Source organism: Psittacula echo (genome assembly GCF_963264785.1).
Source record: "Psittacula echo genome assembly, chromosome: Z".
Classification (NCBI taxonomy): Eukaryota; Metazoa; Chordata; class Aves; order Psittaciformes; family Psittacidae; genus Psittacula; species Psittacula echo.
Window position 1 is genome coordinate 37,893,833 of NC_137742.1, and position 25,217 is coordinate 37,919,049.

General features: G+C 37.1%; 1 protein-coding gene across 1 annotated transcript in view; it reads left to right on the top strand.

Moving 5' to 3' along the window:
• The window catches only part of FOCAD (focadhesin), a 93,609-nt gene that overhangs the window by 31,598 nt on the left and 36,794 nt on the right, over nucleotides 1–25,217 (top strand). Inside the window, exons 13-22 of the mRNA XM_080638068.1 lie at nucleotides 4,260–4,364; nucleotides 4,756–4,857; nucleotides 5,364–5,494; nucleotides 6,190–6,316; nucleotides 16,965–17,099; nucleotides 17,486–17,536; nucleotides 18,193–18,276; nucleotides 19,485–19,605; nucleotides 22,296–22,484; nucleotides 22,731–22,852. Coding sequence (XP_080494194.1) covers nucleotides 4,260–4,364; nucleotides 4,756–4,857; nucleotides 5,364–5,494; nucleotides 6,190–6,316; nucleotides 16,965–17,099; nucleotides 17,486–17,536; nucleotides 18,193–18,276; nucleotides 19,485–19,605; nucleotides 22,296–22,484; nucleotides 22,731–22,852 — 1,167 coding nt within the window. The remainder of the gene's footprint in view (nucleotides 1–4,259; nucleotides 4,365–4,755; nucleotides 4,858–5,363; nucleotides 5,495–6,189; nucleotides 6,317–16,964; nucleotides 17,100–17,485; nucleotides 17,537–18,192; nucleotides 18,277–19,484; nucleotides 19,606–22,295; nucleotides 22,485–22,730; nucleotides 22,853–25,217) is intronic.

The window sequence follows — 25,217 nt, forward strand, 5'->3', positions numbered from 1 at the left end:
CAGGTGGTGTCTGATGATATTGTTCTATGTCTGATTATGTGTACTGTGGAGAGTAGCAGTAGGGAAACAATCACATTATAGTCATATCTTCATGGTTGAAACTTACTGGTTAGGATCCTGCCACACTACATGAAACCTTTGAAAATCTAGCTTCTGTTCTCTAAAAAGTGCTTCCAATTTTTGAAAACAGTTTATTTTATAGCTTTTATAAACAGAAAGTGAATTTCATTTGTGCAGTTTTTTGAAAAACTGGTTCCTTCATTTGTGTGAATTGTTTGATACTTCCCTCTTGCTCATTGGAGCGAGAAATGCCAGAGTACTGAATGCTTTTGAAAACCTGCTCATGTCACTGCCTTGCCTATGGGGAAACCAGATTGTTGCTACCTCTCTTGCAGAAATAAAACCTGGAACTTTGTAGTGACATTTGTTTCCTGCCTTTTGGTTGGGTTTTTGTGGGGGGCCTGGAGTGATCTTTTACTGTTAAAATTGACCCAAATAACTAATATATTCACACCACATTTCACTACATCCTTCAGAAAGTGCTCTATGGAACTGAAGAATCAAAATATTTTAAAAGTCTGCTGTAATGAGCTTTTCTCTTTCTTAAAGGATATTCTGATCACTGTTTTACCACTTATTTACCATTTATTTATGTAGAACTGAATAAAAGACAGAAGCAAGATAATCATGCAAGCAAGGAAAGTATGGTGGGAATAAGGTGAAGTGATAGCCAACATCTAGAATTTAAAATTATGTGTTAATACGTATTTGATTACTTGACCTCACTGACACATCCTCTGGGAGTGTAGGGGATGCAGAAGGCAGTGTTGCCAGGCAGTATGCCTCTCTCACCTCTGGAGCTGCTTCCTACCTACTGGAAGCAAATGAGTCATCATGTCTGCGTTTTGGAGCTGTTGAGCCGTTGATGAAGATATAGCATAAATTTAATGTTGAAATTAGGCCCAGCATTGTTTATCCATTACGTGAAGCAGATGGAGAGAGGAGCAGCTTTGCTCTACTAGAACATTTTGATCTGCCTCCTTATCTTACTATGTGAATATAAAGGTCAAAACAAGTACACTTTGAAAGACAATACCTTTAAGGAATTATGTAACTAAGCATGTGCTTAGTCTTTTACTGAGAATTTTGTAAATCAACGTTAGTATCTGTTTCCTTGATTTTAGTGTAAAAGTCACTGTAGAATTTTCATTTAATACCTGTTTAGTGTAGAAAAAGTTTGTAACTGGAAAATTAATGCCAACACAGGAGTTAGAATGAGCTTACCATCACAGCTGATAAAAAACTAGGCTTGATGTGACTGATTTTAAAGGGTTTGGATGCTTTTATAACTAAGTATTAGGAATATAATTTATTTTGATTGTATTTTATTTTGACTGTCATTCAGTCTCATTGCTGTATGTATAGTCCAATGTTGCTACAGCTGAGAATACAGGAAGTAGCCTGTTGAATAGAGAGCTAGCTTAAGACCAAATGGAGTTGCATAAGACCCTGTCTCTGGCAAAAGGAAGAGTTACTGTGGGGAGAGATCTGAAGGAACAAACTTAGGTAATGAGTTTGATTACTGTAACAACATATCTGATGTCTCTACTCATGTTTTATGTAGCCTATTTGTCCAGCAACGGATAAACCGATGACAACATTTATCGGTGATGGGTATGGTTTAAAGAATTAACAAAATGTTCTTACCATCTGAGCTGAGAATATTTCAACCATGCTGCTACATACAAAACTGTCTGGATAATATTATAAGACATTTCTTCACTGTTCACGCGTTGTTTTAACACTTTTGTGGAGAACTTACGCATTTCAACAGAGGAGGATGCATGACCTCCCTAATTATTTTGGGACTCTAAAATGGTGACGCAGGTTGCTGTGTTAGTGTTAATGATTGCCCCCACCCCTAGAGATATGGAATGTCTATTGCTTGCTAGTCACCCTGCAATTCACCCTGTGTCATTCATAGATTTAGGTAACAGCAAATCAGGTGATACTTTTTTCCTTGACACTCAAGGTACAACAGGTGCCCAGAAATAGAACTGCTTGTGTCTATCAAGTCTTCTAGCTTTAGGGTTGTTTTTTTTTTCTTCCTGTATTATTTGGTTTCTCTGCAAGCTTCCCTTTCCCTAAGGCTTGATTTAACCATGTCCTGGCTTTGAAGATGTTTAGCCTTTGGTACTCAATTCTTCTATTCAATTCTATTTAATTTAATCAGAAAGTTAATTCTACTTTTCATCCTGTGTAGTAAATGAACATAGTTTTCTTACAGTCATTGCAGGGACTACAACTGCATTGTGCATAGGTTAGCCTAAACAAATCATTACAATCGGGGGATGGGAAGGAAAGGTAAGTCAGCAAATTAAATCTCAAGGTTTGGGTGAACATTTCATTTTTCTGTTTTTCAGTGTTCAGTTTGGAATAAACAGGTAGCAGAGCAAGTCTTGTGTTGAAAGTGCTCCTAGGTGTGAGAGTCTGCTCAAATGAATACTACCTTAAATTCTCAGGCATACTAATTGATTTTGCTTTGAAAGATTTACAGTAAAGCCAATCATCTGTCTAGGGAGGTTATGAACTGATGACTGCCTCTACAGATGGTCGACAGCAACCTTGAAAAACAGGGAGGGAGACTAGTCAATTAGTAAAAAATGTGGGGAATAAATAGAATAAAGAGGTTTATTCTACTTAAGAATGTCAAGTAGTATTTGCAAAACCAGGAAAAAAAAAAAAAAGTATTATAGATATTTCCTTAGATATTAAATACAGATTCCAGGACAAAGGTTTTAGGTCTCTGGAGGTCCAAATTTGGATTGTTCAACTGTAAAGATAGTGATGTCTTGTAGAACAAACAGTATTTTTTTTTTTTTTTGTCTGTAACTTGGAACCAGTAATTACAGAAAGAAGCAAAATCCCGGAGCTCTTAAATTGTTATTCATTATTCTTGCTCTGTAGTTTCTGTGTACTGAAACAGGCTTGTGTACACTGAAATGTTACCATCTGAAGACATCTGCTCATGTAAAAATGCATGTTGAGAGACTGCTGTAGCGAGTTTCCCATTAATAGTTTTTTTTTTTAACTGCTGTATTTTTAAACCACTCACATATATATAAAGGGGCAGTTTTACCAGGATGAATTTTCGGAGGTGTAGGAATGTGAATTAAAGATTGGATCCAATCCTGTAAATGTTGGGTTTGAGAGTTTCTTGGTCTTTTAGCTCAGCCCAGTATGTGTAGAATTTAGTACACGTTTGTTCTCTTGCTTTAAGCCTCCAGTCTTGGCCTTACTCAATGAGTTTTCTAAAGTTACAGTAATTTGAGGTTAAAGAGGAAAAAATCTCTTCCAGGGGTGACTCACTTCAGAAGTGAACACTAGAAATGAAATGGAGAACTCTGTATCCTGTTCACCACAAAAGGAAAATAATCTTCTGAAAGCCAGAAGACCCAAAAATAATTTTGTCTGCTTTCTACTGCTGAATACGTTATCTTTTCACGCAAGTTTTATCTGTGGAAGACTAAGCCATGTGGCTAAGTGAAAATCATTAGTACTGTATAAAGGCAGAATGTAAAGCAGTACTATGTAATTAATTATAAGTATCCATGAAATCAAGTAGGGGGAAAAGCAAGGCAATCCTAAGTAGTTTTACAGGGTAATGATGTGAATGTGCCCAAGTAAAAACTGGAGGACCTGCAGGTATGAAAATACTGAAAATCTGGTCTAAATAAAGAGGGAATGGATGTGAATGTCTCCCGTCTTTTTTTGTCACTTCAGGGACTGCTTTCTGGGAGTTTTGTACCATATATTAAAGAATGCAGTAAATTATATAGTCGTATGTGACAGGTTCGTGTGATAGGATAGTATCATCATTGGAATTTCTATGTAATGGCGGAACTGAATTGGAATAGTTTCTTCATTCATTTGGTATGGATTTTAGTGTACCACTTCCAATTATGTGTTGCTTTCAATGTGCCTGTAATGTAATTTCAAGTAAAAATTCACTTGCGGATTATTGCAGTGATTTCAGATGAACATACTTAACACAGTGCTTGTAAAATGATAATTTGAAGGGAAATAAATTGTTAATCCTATGAAATTACAGACTTAAGAATTTTCCTTTCTCTTTCCTATTAGCAAAAGAACTAATGCAAAAGGGTAGGAGTTTGTAATATGTTCTGACAAGATCACTGTCTTATATATGACATTGTGTTGGCAGCGTAGTTCCAAGTTTATTTTCTTCTTTTATTTAGGTCCCAAATTTGATCCCAGTTCTGATATTTAAATTGGGAAGAACTTTGGAGCCTGCACTTTACAGGGATGTATTGTATACATTGCCTACACTGGGTGTACACAAGGTCAGAATGAATGTTTTTAGTAAAAGAAAAACTCTATCAATAAGAGGTCATTTATTTTGTAAAAAATTATTTAGACTGAGCAAAGCATAGCTTACTTAAAATAACTGATTTGTACTCTTCAGCATAACTTTCTAATATCATGGATGGGATATGACGTTTGTTTTAGAGTGAAATGTACATTATGCTGTATTGTCTGTACTGTATCATTATATATATGTCATAAGAAGATGTTCTTGGACTTGCACTGAAGTTTTTCAGAAAATTAATTTGACATTGCAGTTGGACAGTTATCTCCTTACTGTACTTGGTCATAAAATAATCATTTGTAGATTAAACTTTGTTCTCAGACATAAAAAATAACAGTGAAATTTGGTTAAAAATTTTCTTTCAGGTTTGTGTTGCTCAAATTCTACGCGCCATACACATGCTGGGGAGTGTGCCAAAGCTTAGAGCAGTTACTTTGCGGCTGATGACATCGTTATGGGAAAGACAGGTTAGAAAATTCTTGTAGTGTTCCTAAGATAAGTGTGGTTGAAAAACTAGTTGCCTCTAACCAAGAAAGGAAACTAATTTTGTAATATTGCTTACACTGGTAGCTCATTATCAGTGTTAATAAGTAAGTGGTGGGAGTGGCGCCTGTACTGACTGTTTTAGTGAAAAATTTCAGTAGTATGTCTCTCATGTAACCTGCTTTTCATTTCATGAGCTCTTAGACCGGCTGTTTGAAGGACACCTTTCTGCTTTTCATGATGTACAGTAAGAACAAGACCTTAGTTATATGGCATTAATTTGCTTTTATGTTCGTAAAATAGCAACAGAGATTTGGTCTGCAGAAGCCATTTATATCTCAGTGAAGCATTAGGTTCTCCTAATGGAGAAAAGCAAGTATGGTATACAATAAAAGAGGTATTTACAGATCATATTAAAGTGCTAAGAAATAAAATGCTGTCATCAGCTTTCAAAGGTGTGATGATAACTTTAAATTTTAATCTTTTCTAGGATCGAATTTATCCAGAACTGCAAAAGTTCTTGGCAATGTCTGATATGCCTTCTTTGTCTGTTGACAAAGATGCTCAATGGGAAAAGCTGATTGCTAAAGCTGCTTGTATAAGAGATATATGCAGGCAGAGGTAAGCACAAGTGTAATCCATTTACATCTTTTTAAGTGAAACGAACTTTTTTTTCCCCCCAGAAAAGCTGCATAATTATTTTTTCCTACTTTGTTGTATTAATTGCAAGTAGTATTTTTCTAGCTGTATGAGATACTGACTCACACATTACTAATCCCAGCAACTAGTAAGGTTTGGGGTTTATATTATAACTAATAGAAAACACATATAAATAAAGTTAAATTAAAATCTCTTCATCCTGAAGCAAAACATGCATCTTGTACTGATCCAAAGTAGAAAATTAAGGCCTTTCAAATTATAAAAAGAGAATGTTGAAACATTAGAAGAAACAACTAATAATCTATCTTTCTATCCAAAGAAAGATTGGGTGCTTTTCTGGATTTTCCTTCTCAGTCAATTCTTGAATGACGTTATCTTTTAGTGTACACAACATCCTTGGACAAAAACTTCCACTGTTTAATCACTTTGTGATGTTCTGTTTGGCACTTTAATGTGTGCTGATTTAATTCTCCAGGTCACTCAGCCTTTAGAGCTTTCTATCATATCCTCCTTTGTATCTTTTTTTACCTCCCAGTTTTAATGTGGCTTAGTTGTCACTTAAACAAAAGCAACACATAATGAGTTTTTGTGTATAGAATAGAACTTGTGCATATGCGTGAATATTGGCTTGTATCTTCATAGTTTTTTTCTTTTAGGCCATACCAGCATGGAGCAGACATGTTGGCCGCAATTTCCCAGGTATTAAATGAATGCACAAAACCTGATCAAGCTTCACCTGCTGCCTTAGTGTTACAGGGTCTTCAGGCACTTTGCGAAGCTGAGGTAAGAATTTGGCTTGCCGTTGTGTTTTGTTCTGTTTGTGGATCATGGACTTTTTTCCTAGTTGGCTTTTGTTTTAAGAGTACTTTGGATTGTGGCAGATTAATTTTTTTTTATTATTTTTTTTCCTTCTTTCTGACAAATTTAATTCCTCTCTTCCAAGATCAGTATATTTTTTCCTGGGAAACTGTACTGTGAAATTCTACTACAGCAGGACAGTCCTTTAGTGCATTGGTTGAAATTTTCAGTCAGCTTTGCAGTCTATTTCAGAGACATCCTTTCATGTATTTTCCATGAGATTTGAAAAGAACAGCTGTTTGGCACGTAATTCTGATTGGCTGAAAAATATGTAAAACATCTAATCTTTTTATACCTTCTTACTGGCCTGCTGTACTGGGCCTTATCCATATGATGTCAAATCACTTCTAGTGGGGAGGCCTTTGTTTTATGTTTTCTAATGCATTCATTACTTACTGATGAAGAGGGCAAGTAAGCATTGGAACATGCTGCCCAGAGAGATTGTATTGTCACTGTCCTTGGAGGTTTTCACGTTCCTTTTGGACACAGCCTTGAGCGACTGAGTCTGATCTCATAGTGATCCTGCTTTGAGCAGGAGGTTGGACTAGAAATATCCTGGAGTGCCTTCCAACCCAGATTGTCTTGTGATCCTATGATATCACTGAGTTAGGAGCCAAGGGTCTTTGTTTCCACAGTGGCATACCAGATGTGGTGATACAGGCACAGACATGCTGTGAATCCCACTATAGACGAACTGTGGACTATGCAGGCCATCTCAGTTAGTGGACTAATGATAGCCTGCAGGAATATTTAATTATCCATTCTGTCAAACAGCAGTTTTAAGTTTATCCACTTCTTCACTTTTAATGCAGTGTTTACTGCAGTAAGGCCAATCCAACAAAATCCAGCCATTGCCATACGTTTGAAATCATGTCAGCAGTTTAAAAGCAACATGGTAAATGGTTAGCAGTCCACAGACATTAGTATTCAATATAGTTAAAAAGCTTCAGACAAAGGCTAATAAGAACCAGCTTACTTAGCGTAATCACTGTGTTTGCTTTGGGTGTGGAATTTGGCTCTTCTTAATTTCACATAGATTCTTTGAATGCTGGCCTCAGTATTCAGTATTTAAGCAGTTTAGTGTTTAAGCAGTATTTTCTCAGGCTGGATTATATTTAGACTTTGTTTTGCAAAGAAGCAGGAGCTAGGCCTATGACAAATGTCACATCCTACTACGAAAACCTCATTTGGGAACAGACGTTCTGTTCCCCTGTTGAGAAGTGATAGGCTGAGACAGCAATAGGAACTCAGGGAGGAAAGAAAGAAGGAATCACTTAGTGGACAGGTACCAATTTTTCCTGTCCTAATTCTTCCATGCCTCTCTCATCTTGTTTTGCTTCCCCATTTTCAGATCTGCCACCTGGGAATACTTAAACTTTAATGGAGAATTCTCTTGTTGTTTGGTAAAGTAGGTAACCATTTGGGCTAAGTAATGCAGTCTGTCTCTTGTTTAGTAATTAGACTCCAGTCTTCAGTGCAGTAACCTTAAAGGGCATAATCATAGAAGTTGGTCAGAGGGGTTTGGTTTGGTGCTTTCCCCCTCTACAACTGTCTTAATAAACAACCATGGGAAAGGGTGCAGCTGCTTAGGTGCAGAATTTTTGTGAGCACCTAATTTTCAGTCAACTTCTGCACCAGCATAACAAATTAATGTTTTCGTATGTATAGTGTTGACATAGTTGAAGATAGAACCCTATACACCATGTGGCTTTGTCAAAGCTGAGTTAGCTAAGTTCTGAGAGTCTCAGAAAAGCTTCTTTATGAAACTAATGCTATAATAAAATGTGCTGTAACTTTGTTTTGTTGTTGGTTTGTGTTTGGCTTTTTTGTTGTGTTTGGTGGTTTTGGTTTGTGGTGGTTTTTTTTTTTTTTTTTTTTTTTTTTTTTTTTTTGTTGAACAGCATTAAGAATATTAGCTTAGTTTTAATGGGTCTCACAAGGAGGGCTGCTCTCCCCTCTTTTTTTCTAGTAGCTTTTAATGAATAGTGCACAAGTGACTTGCATGTCAAAAATGTAAAATACACATGGTTCTTGCCAAGCCACATTTCCTAATTCTAGGCAAATATTTTGTTGGTTTTTTTTCCCAGTAATTTCAACGGAAACCAGTGAACTTCCTATGAGGACATCTATTCTGGCATTTAATCGATTTCTTGTACCAAGTACTGTATGCAAGTTAAGAAAAATTCAAAAACAAAAATTATAAGCATAGTTTTTAGAACCACTTTCCAAGCTTTTTCTGGAAGTGGTTTCTTGCTGTTTATTCTCTCAGTCCACATTTAATCATTTTATTGACCAGAAGGAAACCTGCATAGCAGAATAATACAAGGAACTGAAAAGCTGCGAGAGAACAAATGATGTTGGCTGAGTTTAACATAAGTAGGAATTACAAAGCTGAATGCTGTTTAAAACCGTAAAACTGTACTTTTACAATGGTGGGTTTGTGTTGAGATATTTTCCGGTCACATTTACTCCTCATTCTCTTTTTGCCTTAATTTATATCCTCGGCCTTGTGCGTAGTTAACATCATAATACCTATTCGAACTCTTTAGCCCGTAGTGTAGGTGCAATTTCTTAGCTGTGTAGGACTGCTGTTGAAAGGAACTGACAGGCTTTATATAAGTAAGGAGTTTTCCACATACTGAATAAGTGAGTAAAATAAGTTGACTTGGAACCTTCTTGGCCTGCATTCAGTCTGACTCGTCTGGTGAACACCCACTGTAAGAATATTTGCCGTTTTACTTGCTATCCTGATTACCTGCTACTGCTCCTAAAAGTGCTGCTGCTGCTTTTGGCTTTTTTTTTTTTTTTTTTTTTTTTTTTAATTCTGGCTTGGTTTGGTGTTGTGGTTTTTTTGTTTTGTTTTTTTTTTTTTAATCTCCCTTCCACCCACCCACCCACACACACACACATCTGAATTGAAAACTGTGGTTCCACCTCCACTTCAACTCATCTACCAAAATCTATTTCAGTGCACCTTCATCAAAGGTGAAATTTCTGATTTTTGAAAACTGGAAATGTCAGATTTTGTGGCAATGTAAATGTACTTTTTTCCTTTTGCAAATGCATTGTTGTATCATAAAGTCATACAATAGTTTGGGTTGGAAGGGACCTTTAAAAATCATCTAGTCACAAACAGTTTCTCCTTCTGCACCTGTCTCTGCACCCAAACTCTCTTCATTTTGGAAACATTCATTACAGTGGCAACTTCATTTTCTATCATTTGATTAGGATGTGTGGTATACTAGTGTAGTGCAAATGGTGCTAACATTATTTTCTTCTTTCTATTCCCAATCTTTGTCATTTTATGTATTTTGACAGTTCATTTGGTTGCTTTCTCAAGGCTAGAAAAGAATTCTAACTTTGTCTTCCGGTTTGCTAATAAGAATCTTTTGCTTGGGAGGCATGCAAATAAGCCTTATTGTAGCAGAAGAAACTGTAATGATTTGAAGGATGTTTTTCATTGTAAGGGCATCCACTGAGGAGTTAAACACACAAACATACACCTGCACTATTCTTAAATTATTTTTTGATACTTAGAAAACCTTCCCTTTTGCATTCTTGAAGACCTGTAGTTTCCAAAATGTTAGTATTTTTTGATTTCTGGATGTACCAATGGTATTTTTCAAACATTCTTACCGTAACTGCAGAGAATCAGAATTTGCTTGGGACTTTTTTAGATCTGACACTTGGGTGTTGGATTATTGAATTAAGTTTTCATGTTTGAGCTGTCAGCTGTCAAAGGCATCTTTACAGGACCATCTGCCTTAGGCTGGGAACTCTATTGCAAGTGTTCTTCGCAAAAGCAGAAGCATTCTGGAAGGTGTTGATAAGTTTCTGGATTTCCATCAAATTACTAGTGCTCTTAAAAGATCAGAGACGTCATACAGTAGGAGAATTTTAATTAATTAACCATGCTTAATGGTTCTAAATTGTGATTATCTAATTGAATACCTGTGAACTGAAAATATTATTACTTAAAGTATGGTAATGTCCTTGTAGTTCTGTGGTTTCATCGAATGAAGAATTTGATGTAGACTGATGCTTATTTTTGTAATTACATTGAATTGAATGCGAAATGGGGTTTGAATTCAGAACAGTGTGTTCTCAGTGTGGTTGTGGATCCTAGAAATGTGAGCAGTTTCTCAATGCAGAGTTTTTTAACTAGCTGCTACAGTAATGTATGCGTTTCCAATCTGAGAAAACACTGGCTTTGAAGAATTCCACTGATTCTTAGCTGTGTTGTTTAGCTTCATACACAGCTATTTAATGGGACTGTGGTGAAGATGATCCTGTGTCCAGTAGCGGTCCAGAGTGCCACACACTGAGAAGACAGGAGAATACATTAGATGGAAACATCCATGTTCTGTCATACAGTTAAGACCCTTTGGGCTGCTCATCCTGCCAGCATCTCAAATGTTCTGCAGGACTTGAGCCTTCAATTCTTTGAGTTTATAACATATGTAAGACTGGAGCTGTGCAGCTTTGGATTTCAGGCAGCAGCTGGTACTTTGCATCTGGGATTTTGTCTCAGTGCCTGGCCAGTACCTGAAGACCTGATCCAAAATGAAGATCCTTTTTCATACCTTTTTTCCCTGCTTTAGGGCTTTGGATAGTGGCAGTGTTATGATGAAGGGTCAAGTCTGAAACTTCACTGGCAAAGTTTTTTGATGGCTAAAGCACTTTCATTTTTTTGGACCTCCCTTTGTTTTAAAAACAAACCTTAACGAACAATCTCCTTAAATACAAATAAAGAGAGCAGATAAAATGGTGTTCTTTACCTTTTGCTCTCAAGAACAATACGAGAGCAGTGGTGAGTGAGGAAACTGAAACATCTGGTTCTGAAAGGCCGAAAGGATCCACAAAAGAAGTATGAATGTAATTTTAACATTTTTGTTTGATTGATTTGTTTTTCCTAAGGAGTTATTTTCTCAAGTAATGTAACTTGTTAGATATGGTGTATTTTGGGACTGTATGTCATGTTTAGTATACCATGATATCGACTGAGAGAGTATATTGGCAGTTGCAGTTAAGTAAGACGTTTCAGCACATGTTGAGCATGTTAGAGACTGGCAAGTCATTGATCACAAAAACAAAACGGTCAAAAGTTGCGTGTGCTGGCATATGTATATTGCACTGAAGAATCATCTTTCTGTGAGTAGATGATGCCTATACTCTTCAATAAAATATTTAGCATTTGGAAACCCATGATGTTTCTTTTAGCTGCTAGAAAAATTTAATTTCTGTTGGACCTCCCACTTCTCAAGAAGATATATATCAGTAGATTTAAAATCAGTAATGTGTTAATATAATCTCTGCCATTTTTATGAATGTTTTTGTACATAAAGAAATTAAGCCCTTTGAAAAGAAAAAGAATCTTAAAAATTTCACTTTTTTAGTCAAAGTATTGGTGTTGACTAAACTACTGAAATACTATTTATTCACTACAGTATGCTTAGTACTAGATCCTATATGGCACTTAGTACTGCATTTAGCGTGTATGATGTTTATGTGTATATGGAAAATGTGGGATCTGAGCATGACGTGAATGGTATGGAATAAGGGGTGGATACTGTCCTGGGTTCAGCAGCAGCTGAAAACAATCCTCAGTGTATAAGAGACCATCTGATTGTTGTAATACTGTTGGGGATATGTGACTTAATGTCTGTGGTTTTGGCATACCAAATATACGTGGTCCAAAACCAGTATGTTGTTTCAGTGTAGCTGGTAAAAAGACATTTGATATATGACGTACCTGCAGATTTGACTTAGGTCCATCTGCTGTGGATGAAAATGCTGAATGCTGAAAATGCTAAGATGTCTAGTTGTTCCAAACAATTATCAAAAGTGCAATTTGCCATTGCTTAGGCATGGTGTGGATATCTGCTGAATCTGAAACTTCTGTTAAATTGCTCACTATTTTTTATGGCCTTTTTTTCACCTGTTAGCTGAAATCGGAGAATGTGCGTGATACCATAGAAAAGAATGACATTAAACCATCTTGTCTATCTAGTAATTTCAAAGTCTTCCTAAATAACAGTATCAGATGAGACCCCATGCAGACACAACAGCTTGAATCTGTTTTTCTGCGTATTAGTACAAGGTGTATTTTCTGTTTCCAGACAACCAGCTCATTACAAAGTTAAAATGTCTAGGTAGTTTAGTTTAGTAAGTGCTAAAAAGTGCTGTCTGTCTTTTTGAATACTGGAAGAGATATTTTCATGTTCTTGCAAACAGTGTGTTTTGAAAAATGGAAAAGAGAGACATAATTTTCACTCAGAATGTTATCAAATTAGGTCTTGCTAGCCATCATGGTTGTTACCATAGAAACATACTCATGGGTTTGCTATTCCTGAAAAAGATTCAACTCAAAAGGCATCTTCAGTTTTTGTTAAACTGCACTCTGAAATGTGTTTTGCACTCACTGAATTTACTGCTCAATTAAGCAATTGCCTGAATTCAGTGATACTGAGGATGATTTTTTTTCTCAGTGCAGAATAACAGTAAAACCATATTTCTCAATGCCTTTGTGTAATATGCTCATAAACATCCCTTCATGTGATTTCATTACATAGATGGATTTGTATCTATCTTTGACTGAGTCTTCTATTGCTTTGCATTAATTTCATAGACCTGGAAGAAGTTTTCATGACATTGTGGCTCAGATAGTTTAAAGAAGAGTTTTGGTTTGCAGCTCCGGTATGTTTTCCCCTTTAAAAGGCTGAGTATATAAATTCACACCTAACTCTGCCATAGCTATTTTGGGGTTTGTTTTTTTTTTGTCTAGACTTTGGTTCTATGCCTGCATTGTTACAGGTTTGGTATGTTTCTTTGTTTTGTCGGTTTTGTTGTTGTGGTTTGGTGGTTTTGGTGTGGTGGTCGTGTTTGTTGGTTTGGGGTTTTTTGTTTTCTTGTTTTTCTCTTTTATTTTTCTTTGTGGCTCCTCCTGTTTCGCGCTGTTTTCGTTGCAGTGGAGCCTGAAAACTGAGAGACAAACAGTAGCAACAGATAAGTTCCAGACAAAATTATTTTAGATACAGTGGCAGATTCTGAAAAGTGAAATTTTCCTGAGGGAGTAGTGTGAGGTTTGATGAAATGCGTCAGGGGAATTACCTAAGTTTTTGCTAGAATACATGGCTTCTTACAGAGAGAGAGCAGGAGCAAGTGGAAAAGTCTCTCAAGAAAAAAGTTTTAAAACCAATAATACTGTTTAGTCAAGCTTCCTTTGCAACTTGACAACTTCTTTTTGTGACTTTTCTGTAATTCTTCAGCTAGAACTGCAACACTGGTTGAGCATTTTATAGGTGTTTTTCAGTGCCTAGAAATTCAAAATATTGTACTGATTGCTCATTGAGCAATACAGATCTTTAAGGGTGAAGATGAGCCAGTAGAGGCTTATTTTTTATCCGGGAAGGGCTAAGTAGGACCAATTATGTGTCGCTGTTGTGCTGTAGTCATTAGTTTCTTCTTAGCTATGTAGTCATTAGTTTCTTCACTATACAGAGTTAAGTTGTTATGAAAACCTAGATAAGTAGCAGTTACAGCCTAATAGTCTTTCAGCTTTGTAGAAGGTAGTATGGATGTGGAAAACATCACTGATGACAGAAGCATAATTTCTAACCCTTAAAAACATTCTAAACACCTAGCCCCAAATGTTATGAATGGGGTCTGAGGCAGTAATGTCTTCCTGAATGTATGGATGTTCTGAAACATGGGTGCATTGATACATAGAAGGCTCCTTTTCCATCTGAAGTGTGCATCAGTCCTAGAGATAAATAATAACATTTTTTATACTTAATAAAGAGCATGCATCAATGGTTTAGAAAAAAAAGGAAGAGGGAAAGAGAGATTGAGAAGCGCTACACCAGAAGGAGCAGATACAGAGCAGGCTTGTGCAGCATCCCTATTTTCCTCACCAAAGAATCACTGCAGCAGCTGGTGCAATCAGCTTTTGAAATCACTGTGTCCTCCTGCAGAACAAAAGCTGACCTTTTCACTAGGGATCTTGGGGTTCAGTGTGAATTCTGGAAGCTGAATGCAACACCTGAGCATACAAAAAAGATTATTTGTGAGATGAACGGATCTGGTGCATTGTCAATCTAGTAGCTGCCTGTTACCTTGGGTCTCATGGTAAGGAGTAATCAGTATAGATGGAATCAGAGTAGTAAAGTAACTATGATTTTTTAAGAGAAGCTCTCATCTAAGAGTACATGGAGGAACGTGAAGGTACTTATTTGACCGTCAAACAGGTGGATAAGTTAAACTGTTAGTTTGAGCTGGTTTTGCAGTGTAAATTGTTCCTACTGAAGAAGAAATGAGGGAAGTATAGTGGGAATAGTATTAACTGTGAATGGATTTGGACTTGAAAACAAGTGTTTCATTGGGTCCCCTTCCCTTTCCAAAAGGACCAAAATTACTCTTACTACTTGAACACTTTTCATCAGGTTCCAAGGTGAGAAAGGCCATTTGCTTTGACTGTGCCAAGATTTCTAGGACATCTGGATTGGTGTGAGGAAGAGTCTGAAGAATTTCCAGTGTGCATAAAGTACTCAAATCATTTTGAGTCTTGAAGGAGAACCTATACGGCAGGTCACAGCTTAGCCTGAGGTCTTCCTGTACGCTGTTGTTATTCTTCATAAAATACTATTGTGAATATAAGCAGTAGACAGAAAGGACTTCTTTAGCATCCCTAAGTGGAAATATTCACATTTCTAAGGAGACTTCTTTCTGTGCAAGTACACTGAATAACGCAGATTTTGTTGTCTTCTGAAGCTTGAACCATGTTTTCTTGGAAATAAAGCTGAGCATGAAAAACTACTGGTTCAAGGGGAACAGTGCTGGTTTTGTGGTTTTCTTTTTTTTTTTTCTTTTTTTTTTTTTGTTTTTTTTCATTTGGGTGTAATTGCTTTCAGCCTGCAAAAAATCCCTGTGTACTTACCATATTCATGCTGTGCTGACTCACAGGAAAAAGAGAAAAGTAAAAGCTTGGATTTCAGCTCTGGTATTGATGCGCAGCAGTAATACCTTTACTTCAGGATAACCTTCTGTCTGAATAAATCAAAATACTTCTCTAACAATTAATCTGTATCACCCTTGTGAGTATTCTTTTTTTCACTGAGAGACTTCAAAGCCTATACTTTCTTCCAAAGCTTCAACAAAATAAAAATCCTCTGTCTGCTTCCTCGTCTTTTCATATGACACAAAAGATTACTCTTTTCTCTATATACTGTAAAATTTTTTGCTGATTGTGTGTGGCACTGATGTTTTAGGCACAGTATCTCAAATGCCTTGATGGCAAGTTGCTTAACAATTTCAGAGACTCGTAACTTAGAATTAAGGGTATTTTGGTAAAGTGCTTAAAGATAATCGTGTACATAAAGCACAAAAAGTGATCTTGTATTCAGTGGACTGTTCGTGTATTTAAATCTAGGCAAAAAGTGGAGTGCCTTATCTAACTGAGTTCTGAAAAGTGAATCATGTCTCCAGGAGAATCTTCATTTATCTTCCTTTTGCTGCTGATATACTTGCAGAAGCCCTTCTTGTTGCCCTTGATGTCCTTCGCCAAGCTCAATTCTAAGTCGGCCTTGGCCTTCCCCGTCACATCTCTGCGTACCCTGATGATGTTCCTATGGTCCTCCCACTTGGCCTGTCCCTTTTTCCACCTCCCATAAATTTCCTTCTTGAGTGTAAGGTTTGCTAGGAGCTCCCTGCTCATCCATGCAGGTCTCCTGACCTTTGCCTGAATTCTTCATCATGGGGATACACCAGTCTTGGGCTTGGAGTAAGTGGTTTCTGCAAAGGCAGATTTAAAAGGCTGAAGTTACTATGTTCTAAGGACTTGGAAAGCAAATGTCAAGACTCCAAATTCATTATTAACAATAGAAACAAATTATATATTTTTTTTTCCCGAGTTAAAAATTGGAAGCGTAATGCTACTGTGGTTTCCTGACAGAGTTACTTTTCTTATGTTTCTTGTTCATTGAAGTGATTTCTCTCTCTGAAAATTGTAAGAACTGACCTGCGTAGTGGAGGGGTTACGAAGCTGTGGTATTAGTGTTTATTTTAATTTGACATTTTCCCCAAAATTGTTGTATTCCTGCAGTTTCACAGTCGTCTTCTGTTCTGCAGACCTCTTTGGATTTGATTATGTTTAAAGATTAAGAGTATTTTGTTTTGGAGGGCTCCCAGGAAACATAGTTTCCTCAGTAGCTTCTTCTGCTTTCATCCTGTTGAACGCCCATAAAGAGCTTACTTTTAAACTAAGCTGCACAAGTGAATTGGACCAGTAACATTACATAAAGATACATCTACAACTTTGTGTGTGTTGCTAACAGCATCCTCTTTACTTCTTGTGGTAGCTGCTTTATCTGGTGAACTGTTGTGCAGTATTATTGCATGATGTCAATTAATATACTGTGAGATTGTTAATGCAGATAAAATTTTGACATGCTTGCTTTTTTTTGTGAATATTATAATTCCTGTTCCTAAGTAGGAAGAAAGGTGGCAAGTGCTGAAAAGAGATGTTTAGATAAAGTTGGGTTTGCTGTTAGCAATGGTGCCTCCTAATCTTCTTCAGGTTGTTTGCATCCGTTCTACATGGAGTGCTCTGTCTCCAAAGTTGAGTTGTGATACAAGACCCCTCATTTTAAAGGCACTGAATGAGTTGTTTTCCCTGGTTCCCTCATTAACAGTGAATACAAGCGAACATGAGGTATGTGTTCATGGAATAAGGTGAGTCTCTTCGTGCATCTTTGTATGTGTGTTTTATGTGTACCTGCTTGGTTTTAGTATCTAAATAGTACGCACTGCCTAATTGAGGTTAATCATAATGCATGTTTCCATACAGTTTCACAATTTTAGCTTGCATTAGTGAATCATGGGAGATAGGTGGGAAATCCCAGTGCAAGGTTGATCAATTTTCCCTCTCCCAGAATGTGGGGATATGTGAATGCGTCTAAAGTTTAAACATGTGCCCTTTCCACTTTCCTAGCTCAGTGCAAGTTGATGTGGCAGCAGTTTGTTTCAGGTAACTGTCTCTATTTCGGCTGCTTATTTGGTTAAAGAAAATCTGAATGTCTGTTTTGATTGCTTTTATAGAAATTTAAAGCTCAAGTTGTCAGCTTCCTTTGGAACAACACACAAAACAAGGTAGGTGATACAGCCAAAACCATTAATTCCTGGTGTCAGCAACTGGATATTGTTTTATACCTTTCTGTCAAGACAAGGTTATCTATCTCATAAGGGGTCTCATTTCTAATAGGGTTTCTTCTTGTTATTGATCATTTAATGCTGTTTGTGAAGCAATGTAATGCACATGAAAGGTGGTAACTGGTGGTCCTAACATCTACCACTCACAACGAGAATTGTAACGAAAACAACTTTGAACTCCAGTGGTGGACTTCAGCTTTGATGTGTTGAAGCATCTAGGCAAAACAGCAGCTATGAGAACTAACTGAATTCTTTGCTGGGATATTGTAATGCATCATCACCATAGGACTGGAGGAACCAAATTATTTTAGTTTAAACATAGCTTGGATGTTGCTACATAAACTACCCTTCCAGCAGTAATGGCGTTTAGCAGTCAGACGTTTACTATCCAGCTTATGTAGTGGATCCTCCTAGTTTGCATTGTGTATATAAAGTAAGCAATTGAGAATGTGCCTCAGGAAAACATTGTTATTTTAAAGGTTTTTTTTCAGCATTCAGTAGTTAGTGGATAGGCTCTTTGTGTGTGCAGTTTCCAGTCGATAGCAGTACTGTATGCTGTGCTTGCAGTTTTCTTTTTCCTCTGGTTAATTTTCTAGGATGCTGTTGTAGCCATTTCAGCTTACAAATCACTCTCGGCATTTGGCTGTGAAGAACATAAAATTCTTCATCTTCCTGAACAGGTAGCATTTTACATGGGTTGTATCCTCTTATCTTCTTGGAAAAGAGAGAAAGGTTTGTGCCAGAGAACCATCCTCCTGTATAGAAGGAATATGAGCTACTGCTGGTGAAATGGGATAGTAGTATGTATGATTAGCATAAATAGGACTTAGGAGAGGGCACAAATGGAGAGTGAGGTGTAAGCAATCAGAAAGTAATTTTTTTTAATGCATTAGTTAAATCAGCACGTTATTTTCTGGTCACCTGATTTGCCTTTTAAGCCTTTCTGTTATTGGTTGCAGTTGAGTCTTGACACTATGCAGCACTTCTGATTACTGCTTCATCTGTTGCAGTCACCCTCATGCTTAGTGCTTTTGTTCCTGAAATGGGCAAGTCAGTTTGAAAAGTAGGTGCTATTTTTGGAAAAAAAAAAAAAAATTAAGACAGACTTGGCAATAATCTGTAGTCTGTTGGTACTTTATGGCGTAGTAAATACTTAAGTTTTTATTGCTGGCATTATTATAAGATTGGCACCATCTGTGTGTTGTAACTAGCTATTATGAAAGGTCAGAATAAGCAACCTTAAAATTAAAAAAACGTTCTTGCTTTGTATAAATCAACGAGAGGATTTTAGTACAAACATAACAGCTGAAAAACGTATTTTGCATGGAAAAGCACAAGATAGAATGAGAGAAATCTAAACATCGCTGGAATACTAGATTTCTCACAATAGTACACAGCTCTTATTGATGCTGTTACTTTACACTTGTTAGAAAATAAGTAAATATATTTTCATTGAAAGCATTGTAAATATGTTGCAGTTTTTCAAATTCTGAAAACTAGCATAGGATAATAACGCCTAACACAAGCGCCGTGTGTATGCCAAAGTGTCAATATAAAATACTGGTTTTCTCTAATTGAAGAAGAATCAGAAAATGAAGTTTTAGTAATATTAGTTCATTAGTTTTGACACTTAGAGAGAAATTTTACTTTTATAAATATGGATGTGCATACTCATCTGGTTTTTATGAACCAGCTTTGCCTTTCCTTCAGGTAGAAGAAAAGCTTTTATTCTTTTAGTTTCAAATTAACAAAATGGAGTGAAACTAATGAAATGAGGAACTTCTTATATTTAGTTTGTATATTTGACACTTTGTTGACACTTGGAATCATGAAAGGTAATAGATTTTGAATTTTTGTGCTGATTAATTTTTTTCTTTAAACCTCTCAGGCACGACCAGAAGTAAACACTTCAGAGGAGGTGGACATGGATGAAGAAGAAGAAGATCTTTTTGTTCCAGGCTCTTCATACATCAAGCTGTTGTCTCTAACACCAGCTTGTGTTTTAAGAGGTATATTATATTCAGTATTTGAGGTTACTTTTTTTATAGTGGAGTGTCATGTTAAAGTGCAGCTGGAGAATGTTATACCAAATTACAGGAAAAATATTAAAGCAAAAGTTCAGAGGAAAACTAAAGCCCAACCCATTTTTAGGAAGACAGTGGGTCAGAGGTCCTGATGGTGGAAAAAATGCTTATAACATGGTGTTAAAAATCCGTTATCTGTCGTATAGGAAAAGACAGTTGCTTGTTACTTGCTTCAAGTGTCCATTGTTTCATTGAAGTCAACTTCAATAAGGAAGTCTGAGCAGATGTTTTTAAAGTCAGCTCTGTATTTTAGCCCAGCATGGACTCACACCCAAACCCATAATGTTTTATAAACAGAATATCAATAGTATTAAACCAATGCTGTATACAAAAATCTATTTAATAGAGAGATCAGTGCTATGCTTAATGTTTTAGTGATGCATATTGATTTTAAAATATGCTTCAACAAATGATCTCTGGTTGATGCACTTTTTTTGACACCTGTGTAGTTGAATCACTTTTAGTATTTGGGATTTTGAATGTTCACTTGATTACTCTCATGAATGTTATCTTTCATTTCCAGTTACAAGCTTGTTACGTTAGTGCCTGGACAAAAGTATGATTATTTCACTGTTTGTATAATACGTGAGGTGTCGATGTGTGATTGTAACCTGTAAACATGGCCATGGGATAGTAATAGTATTTTGTAGTATTTTCTCCCAGTGGGGGCTCACTGAAAGATCCATTCACTCGATATTCTATGCATTGGAGTCTGGAGTATATGCAGTCTCACCTGCAGGGTCTGTGTTGTGATAGATGTGCTAACTGTCAAGTTCTGGAAGCTTTGTGGGGAAGACTGACATAACATACAGCAACTAAAGATAGTGATGTGTCTGGGCAGAAAACTCAAGCTGTGTAATGGATGCTGAGATAGGCAACTTAGCAGGAAGACGGGAAACCAAAATGGACTTTGGAGAGAACAGGCTGAGTAGCTAGTATTCACTGATGTCCTGGTTTCAGTTGTGACGGTTATTTTTTCTCCTTCCTAGTAGCTGGTGCAGTGCTGTGTTTTGGCTTTAGTCTGAGAACAATGCTGATAACACACCGATGTTTTAGTTGTTGCTCAGTAGCACTTACCTTGATCAAGGACTTTTCAGTCTCTCATGTTCGGCCAGTGAGGAGGGGCACAAGAAGCTGGGAGGAAGCAGAGGCAGGACACTTGACCCAAACTAGCCAAAGGGGTATTCTGTACCACAGCACTTCATGCCCACTATATAAACTGGGGGAGTTACCTGGAAGGCCCAGATCACTGCTTGGGTCAGGCTGGGTATCAGTCGGTGGGTGCTGAGCAATTGTGTTGCGCATCACTTGTGTTCATTGCCTGTTTTTACTTCGCTTTTTAGTTTTACATTCTCTTTGCTTATTATTTCCCTTATTAGTAGTATTATTAGTGGTAGTAGTAGTAGTTTTGTGTGGTACTTCAGTTATTGGACTATTCTTATCTCAACCTGTGGAGTTTACATTCTTTCAGTTCTCCTCCCCATCCCGGCCAAAGTGGGGGAGGAAGAAGGGAACAAGTGTGGCTGCGTGGTGCTGAGTTTTACCAGCTAGGCTTAAACCACAGCGACTGGTATAAAAACACATAATGAAAACATGTAAAACTATTTTGTTCCAAGCTTCTATAGGAATTTCTTGGACCCAGAAAGGATGAATGAATACCTTGTTGTCTCCTTTGTCCTCAAGTTTCTAGCCAAAGCAAGACTGCATGTAATTTGGGAACTTGTATGCCAAAGTTTCAAGCCTACTGTGAAACAGTTGTTATAAATCCTCTTAAAACTCAGTTATATAACAAAAGCACTAACAGATTTTTAAACATACAAGGTTTTCAGGGTGCTGGTACAATGCTGACTGTTTGTGATGAGGTAACAAATATCTTGCAGGTATATATGTACGTATATTGTACATGCAGAACATGTACAGAACATGTCTTTTTCTAATGTGTGTGTATAGAAGTTGCTTGAGATTAACTTCACAAATGAACAATAAATTAATATTAATTCTGTGTAGTGTTAAACCTGATTAGACTATAAAATGCATAGCTTGAGAGCAGAGAACTTTAACAATTTGTACAGCTATGGTAACAGAAGTCAAGGTAGTTCTTCCTTCTCTCTGTATCCGCTGTTTGCATATATACACTCCCTCTCCATCTACCTTCTTTGCATTGTGCTTCTTTTAAATCTCTTTTAGAAGAACCTGGTTTTAGAGACAGTATTTTTCACTATGTTGGTAAATATCAGTTTTATTTCTCATTGTCATTCTGTCGGCTTGTGCCAGTTTTATTTGGTAGTCAGAAGGCAATCAATATCTCATAGTATAGTTAAGACCATGTTTCTTCCCTGCCTTAGTATCTGACTTACTCAGAGCCTCTTGAAGTTACAGTGTGGTGTTGCAGTGGTGTCAGAGAGACTTGCTAAGAGTTCTGATATTTGACATGACTAACCTATCTAAGCTTATCTCCCATGAAGCAGTGGTATCATTTTGGGTTTCCAGGGTTTGTTTTGGGTCCTAGTCATTATGGTCTGTGACATTCCCTTTCTTCTTTTTTTTTTTTTTTTTTTTTTGTTTGTTTGTTTGTTTGGGGTTTTTTGGTTTTGTTTTTGTTGCAATTCGTCCAGCACTTGAAGAGTTTGCGACATCACTTGTGAAACAGGAGATGACCAACATGCCCCGTGGTATCTATAATTCTGCCTTGAGAGGAGGGACCACACGGTCAGACCAGGGGAAAGCCATGGCAGGTGTTCCGAGCTTCTTGCTGAAAATGTATGAGAGGAACAAACAACCAGGCATGACGCCAGGCCTTGCAGGTAAGCTGTCAGTTTTTTGAAGTTAGACAAATATGCATGCTCTGACTCAAATATTTCTATGAATCTGAGAGTTAATCAGTTCAAGAAACAATGTCTTATGCCACTTGCTATGATTACATAGGCTTTTTAAGTTGAAGGCTTTGTTAACTTTGCTTTGGGTTCTCCCCTGACTTATGCAAGACTTACGAACTATTAACCATGAGTATTGGTATTGACCCTTCTTTTCCCCTTCTCTCCCTCCTTAAGCTGGTATGTTGTCTTGTTACGACCTTCCAGTCCATATGGGCAAAGATGGCAAGCCTATTAATCGATTTCTGGCCAGCAGGGGCCGTAATTTCCAGCAAATGTTGGTAGCCCTCATTCATGAGGTAAGTTGCTGGTTTTCTTTCCTGTTCAGAAGTATTATGCTTCCTTCCCTGTCTTACTACCTCATTCGTTTATGCTAATTAGGTATTAGCATCAGCTAGTAATGGCATGTATATTTATACAGTTCATTTTTGTAAGATTCTTTATGTGCAGAAGAGTGATGCCTGAGATTCTGCTGCCAAAAAATAAAAAAATTAGTTGCGTGAGAGGTCTGTATGCATAGCATGCGTGTTTAGAAGTCTATAAAGCATACAAATAACAACTACATGGGTTTAGCTGCCATTCAGATCTGACAGTAACAGCAGTAATGGAAAGGTAATTTACTATTAAACCTTAATTGGCCAGAAATATTCTATCTCCTGGGTGCTACTCTAGATGAGGGAGTGCATACAGCTGTAATACCTGTCAACAAAATCAGATTAAGATGGTGCAGAAGACGATTTTGATGTCATTTGGACTGGTATCTCGCAGGAGGAAGAACATACGTTCAATAAACAGTAGTGCATTTAAAATGCTGTATTGCTCTTTACTAGTGACTTGAAAGAGGAGGACCATCTTTCCCAGAAATGGGGATGTGCTGTTCAACTGATTATTAAATAGAGCTTGTTAACCTCTCTTTGAGAGGACATGTAAGCTACTGTAGTCACAGTGGTCAGAAATCACACAGGCCATGGGTTTGCTTTGTTTTCTCTACAGCTGCCTGGATCAACTATACAGGAAGTCCCCTAAGGTTATCACAGCCACCTGGGCTAGGTTAGCTAATAAATACCTGTGTCTGGTTCAGTTTTGGGAGTAAATCTAGGAGCTTACAGGAATAATTTCTCACCAGCTTCACTTTTTCTGTGTTGTGAAAATTAATTAGGATTAATAGTCACAGATGTTCACATCATGTACCATATGTTTTGATGGTTCTGTAAATGTATGCTTTGGGTTAAAGTTACTAGGCTTTCAGCTAGCTACCTATCTTTGCTTTCTGTAATGGAGGTAAACAGAATGGTTCATGCTATATGAAAAAACAGCAGCCTTCTTTTGGCGCACAGATGAGGTGTATGGTGTCTTTGACATTTGGAACCAATGCAGTGCTTTTAGAATGAAGGATTGTCTTGCCTTCACATGTTTCTCAATATTCAAGTGCTTTCTTTGTGTTGAAAATAGCACAGTTATTTTGCCCTAATAATTAGTAATATTTACAGACACAATTGCAAAATTGGGTGCCAGTGATGAGTTGTACAGTATTAAATCGTGTTCTACAAACAATGATCATGTTAGGTGCTCTGTATACTCACAGAGCATTCCCTGCTTCTGTTTTGAAGTGTGTTCATTAGATATGCTGCCACGACATGCATCTTTGAGCACTGAAGTGGGAAACTCCTTGTGTACATTTCCTGCCTGATCTCATTTTGATGTGATCAAGAGATTTATGGCCTTATTTAAACCTTATATGTGAAGTACCTTAAGGTGATAATTGGATTTCCTGGAGCAAAATTCGATGTAGTGTATTCATTTGTGCCAAGGTATTTCTGTGGATGTAGTTCAGATTATGAACTACTTTGTGCTGGTTTTCACTCCTGAATTTACTGAATGTTATCTCCTCCAGTCATGAAACAGTATTCAGGAAGTAAGTTTGTAATCTGTAGGTTTTTGCTTTCCTCCTCAGTCTAATGTGCCTTGGAGAAACTCAGACAATTTTTTTCTCACAAAAGAATGCTGGGAGAGGATTTAAAAGTACATGCATGCAAGTATGTTAAAAAAGAGCCTCTAAGCAAAATTCAAAATTAAAAGAGATGCTGCTTCACTGTTTCACTGATGTGAATATGTAATGCTAGCCTCGTTTGTGAACTGAGGCTGCAGTTTATATGCTACGTATATGAGAAGGACATTTAAATACGTGCCTAAACATTTAAATGACATATGGGTATTGTTTAAAACATGTTTTCACACCCACACATTTGTTAGAGATGATTGAAATTAGGAATCAAGTGAGTTGGCAGGGCTACTGAGGTGGAAAACTGTTGTAGTTAGTAAAAGAAGTCACTGGGATTCCCAGTCTCCCTGCTCTACAGCAGGTTTTAAGATCGGCCATGAGTATTACTGATATGATCATTTCTAAGTTCTGTAGGCAGTATTCTCTCTATTAGCTATCCAGGGAAATGATAGAAACAGGCTTAATTTCACTGTTCCCTAAATTTGTTTCATGTGCCCTCTGCTGGCTGTGCATCAGTGCAAAACAACTGAGCAATACACAAAGATCACTGGCAAACACAATGGTACCAGTGCTGAAAGAAACCTTGCCATGGTGTTTGATTTTCAGTTGGAGTGCATTGGAGAGGGGAAACGACCTTCTGGTTTCATTTGATATTATTTTTC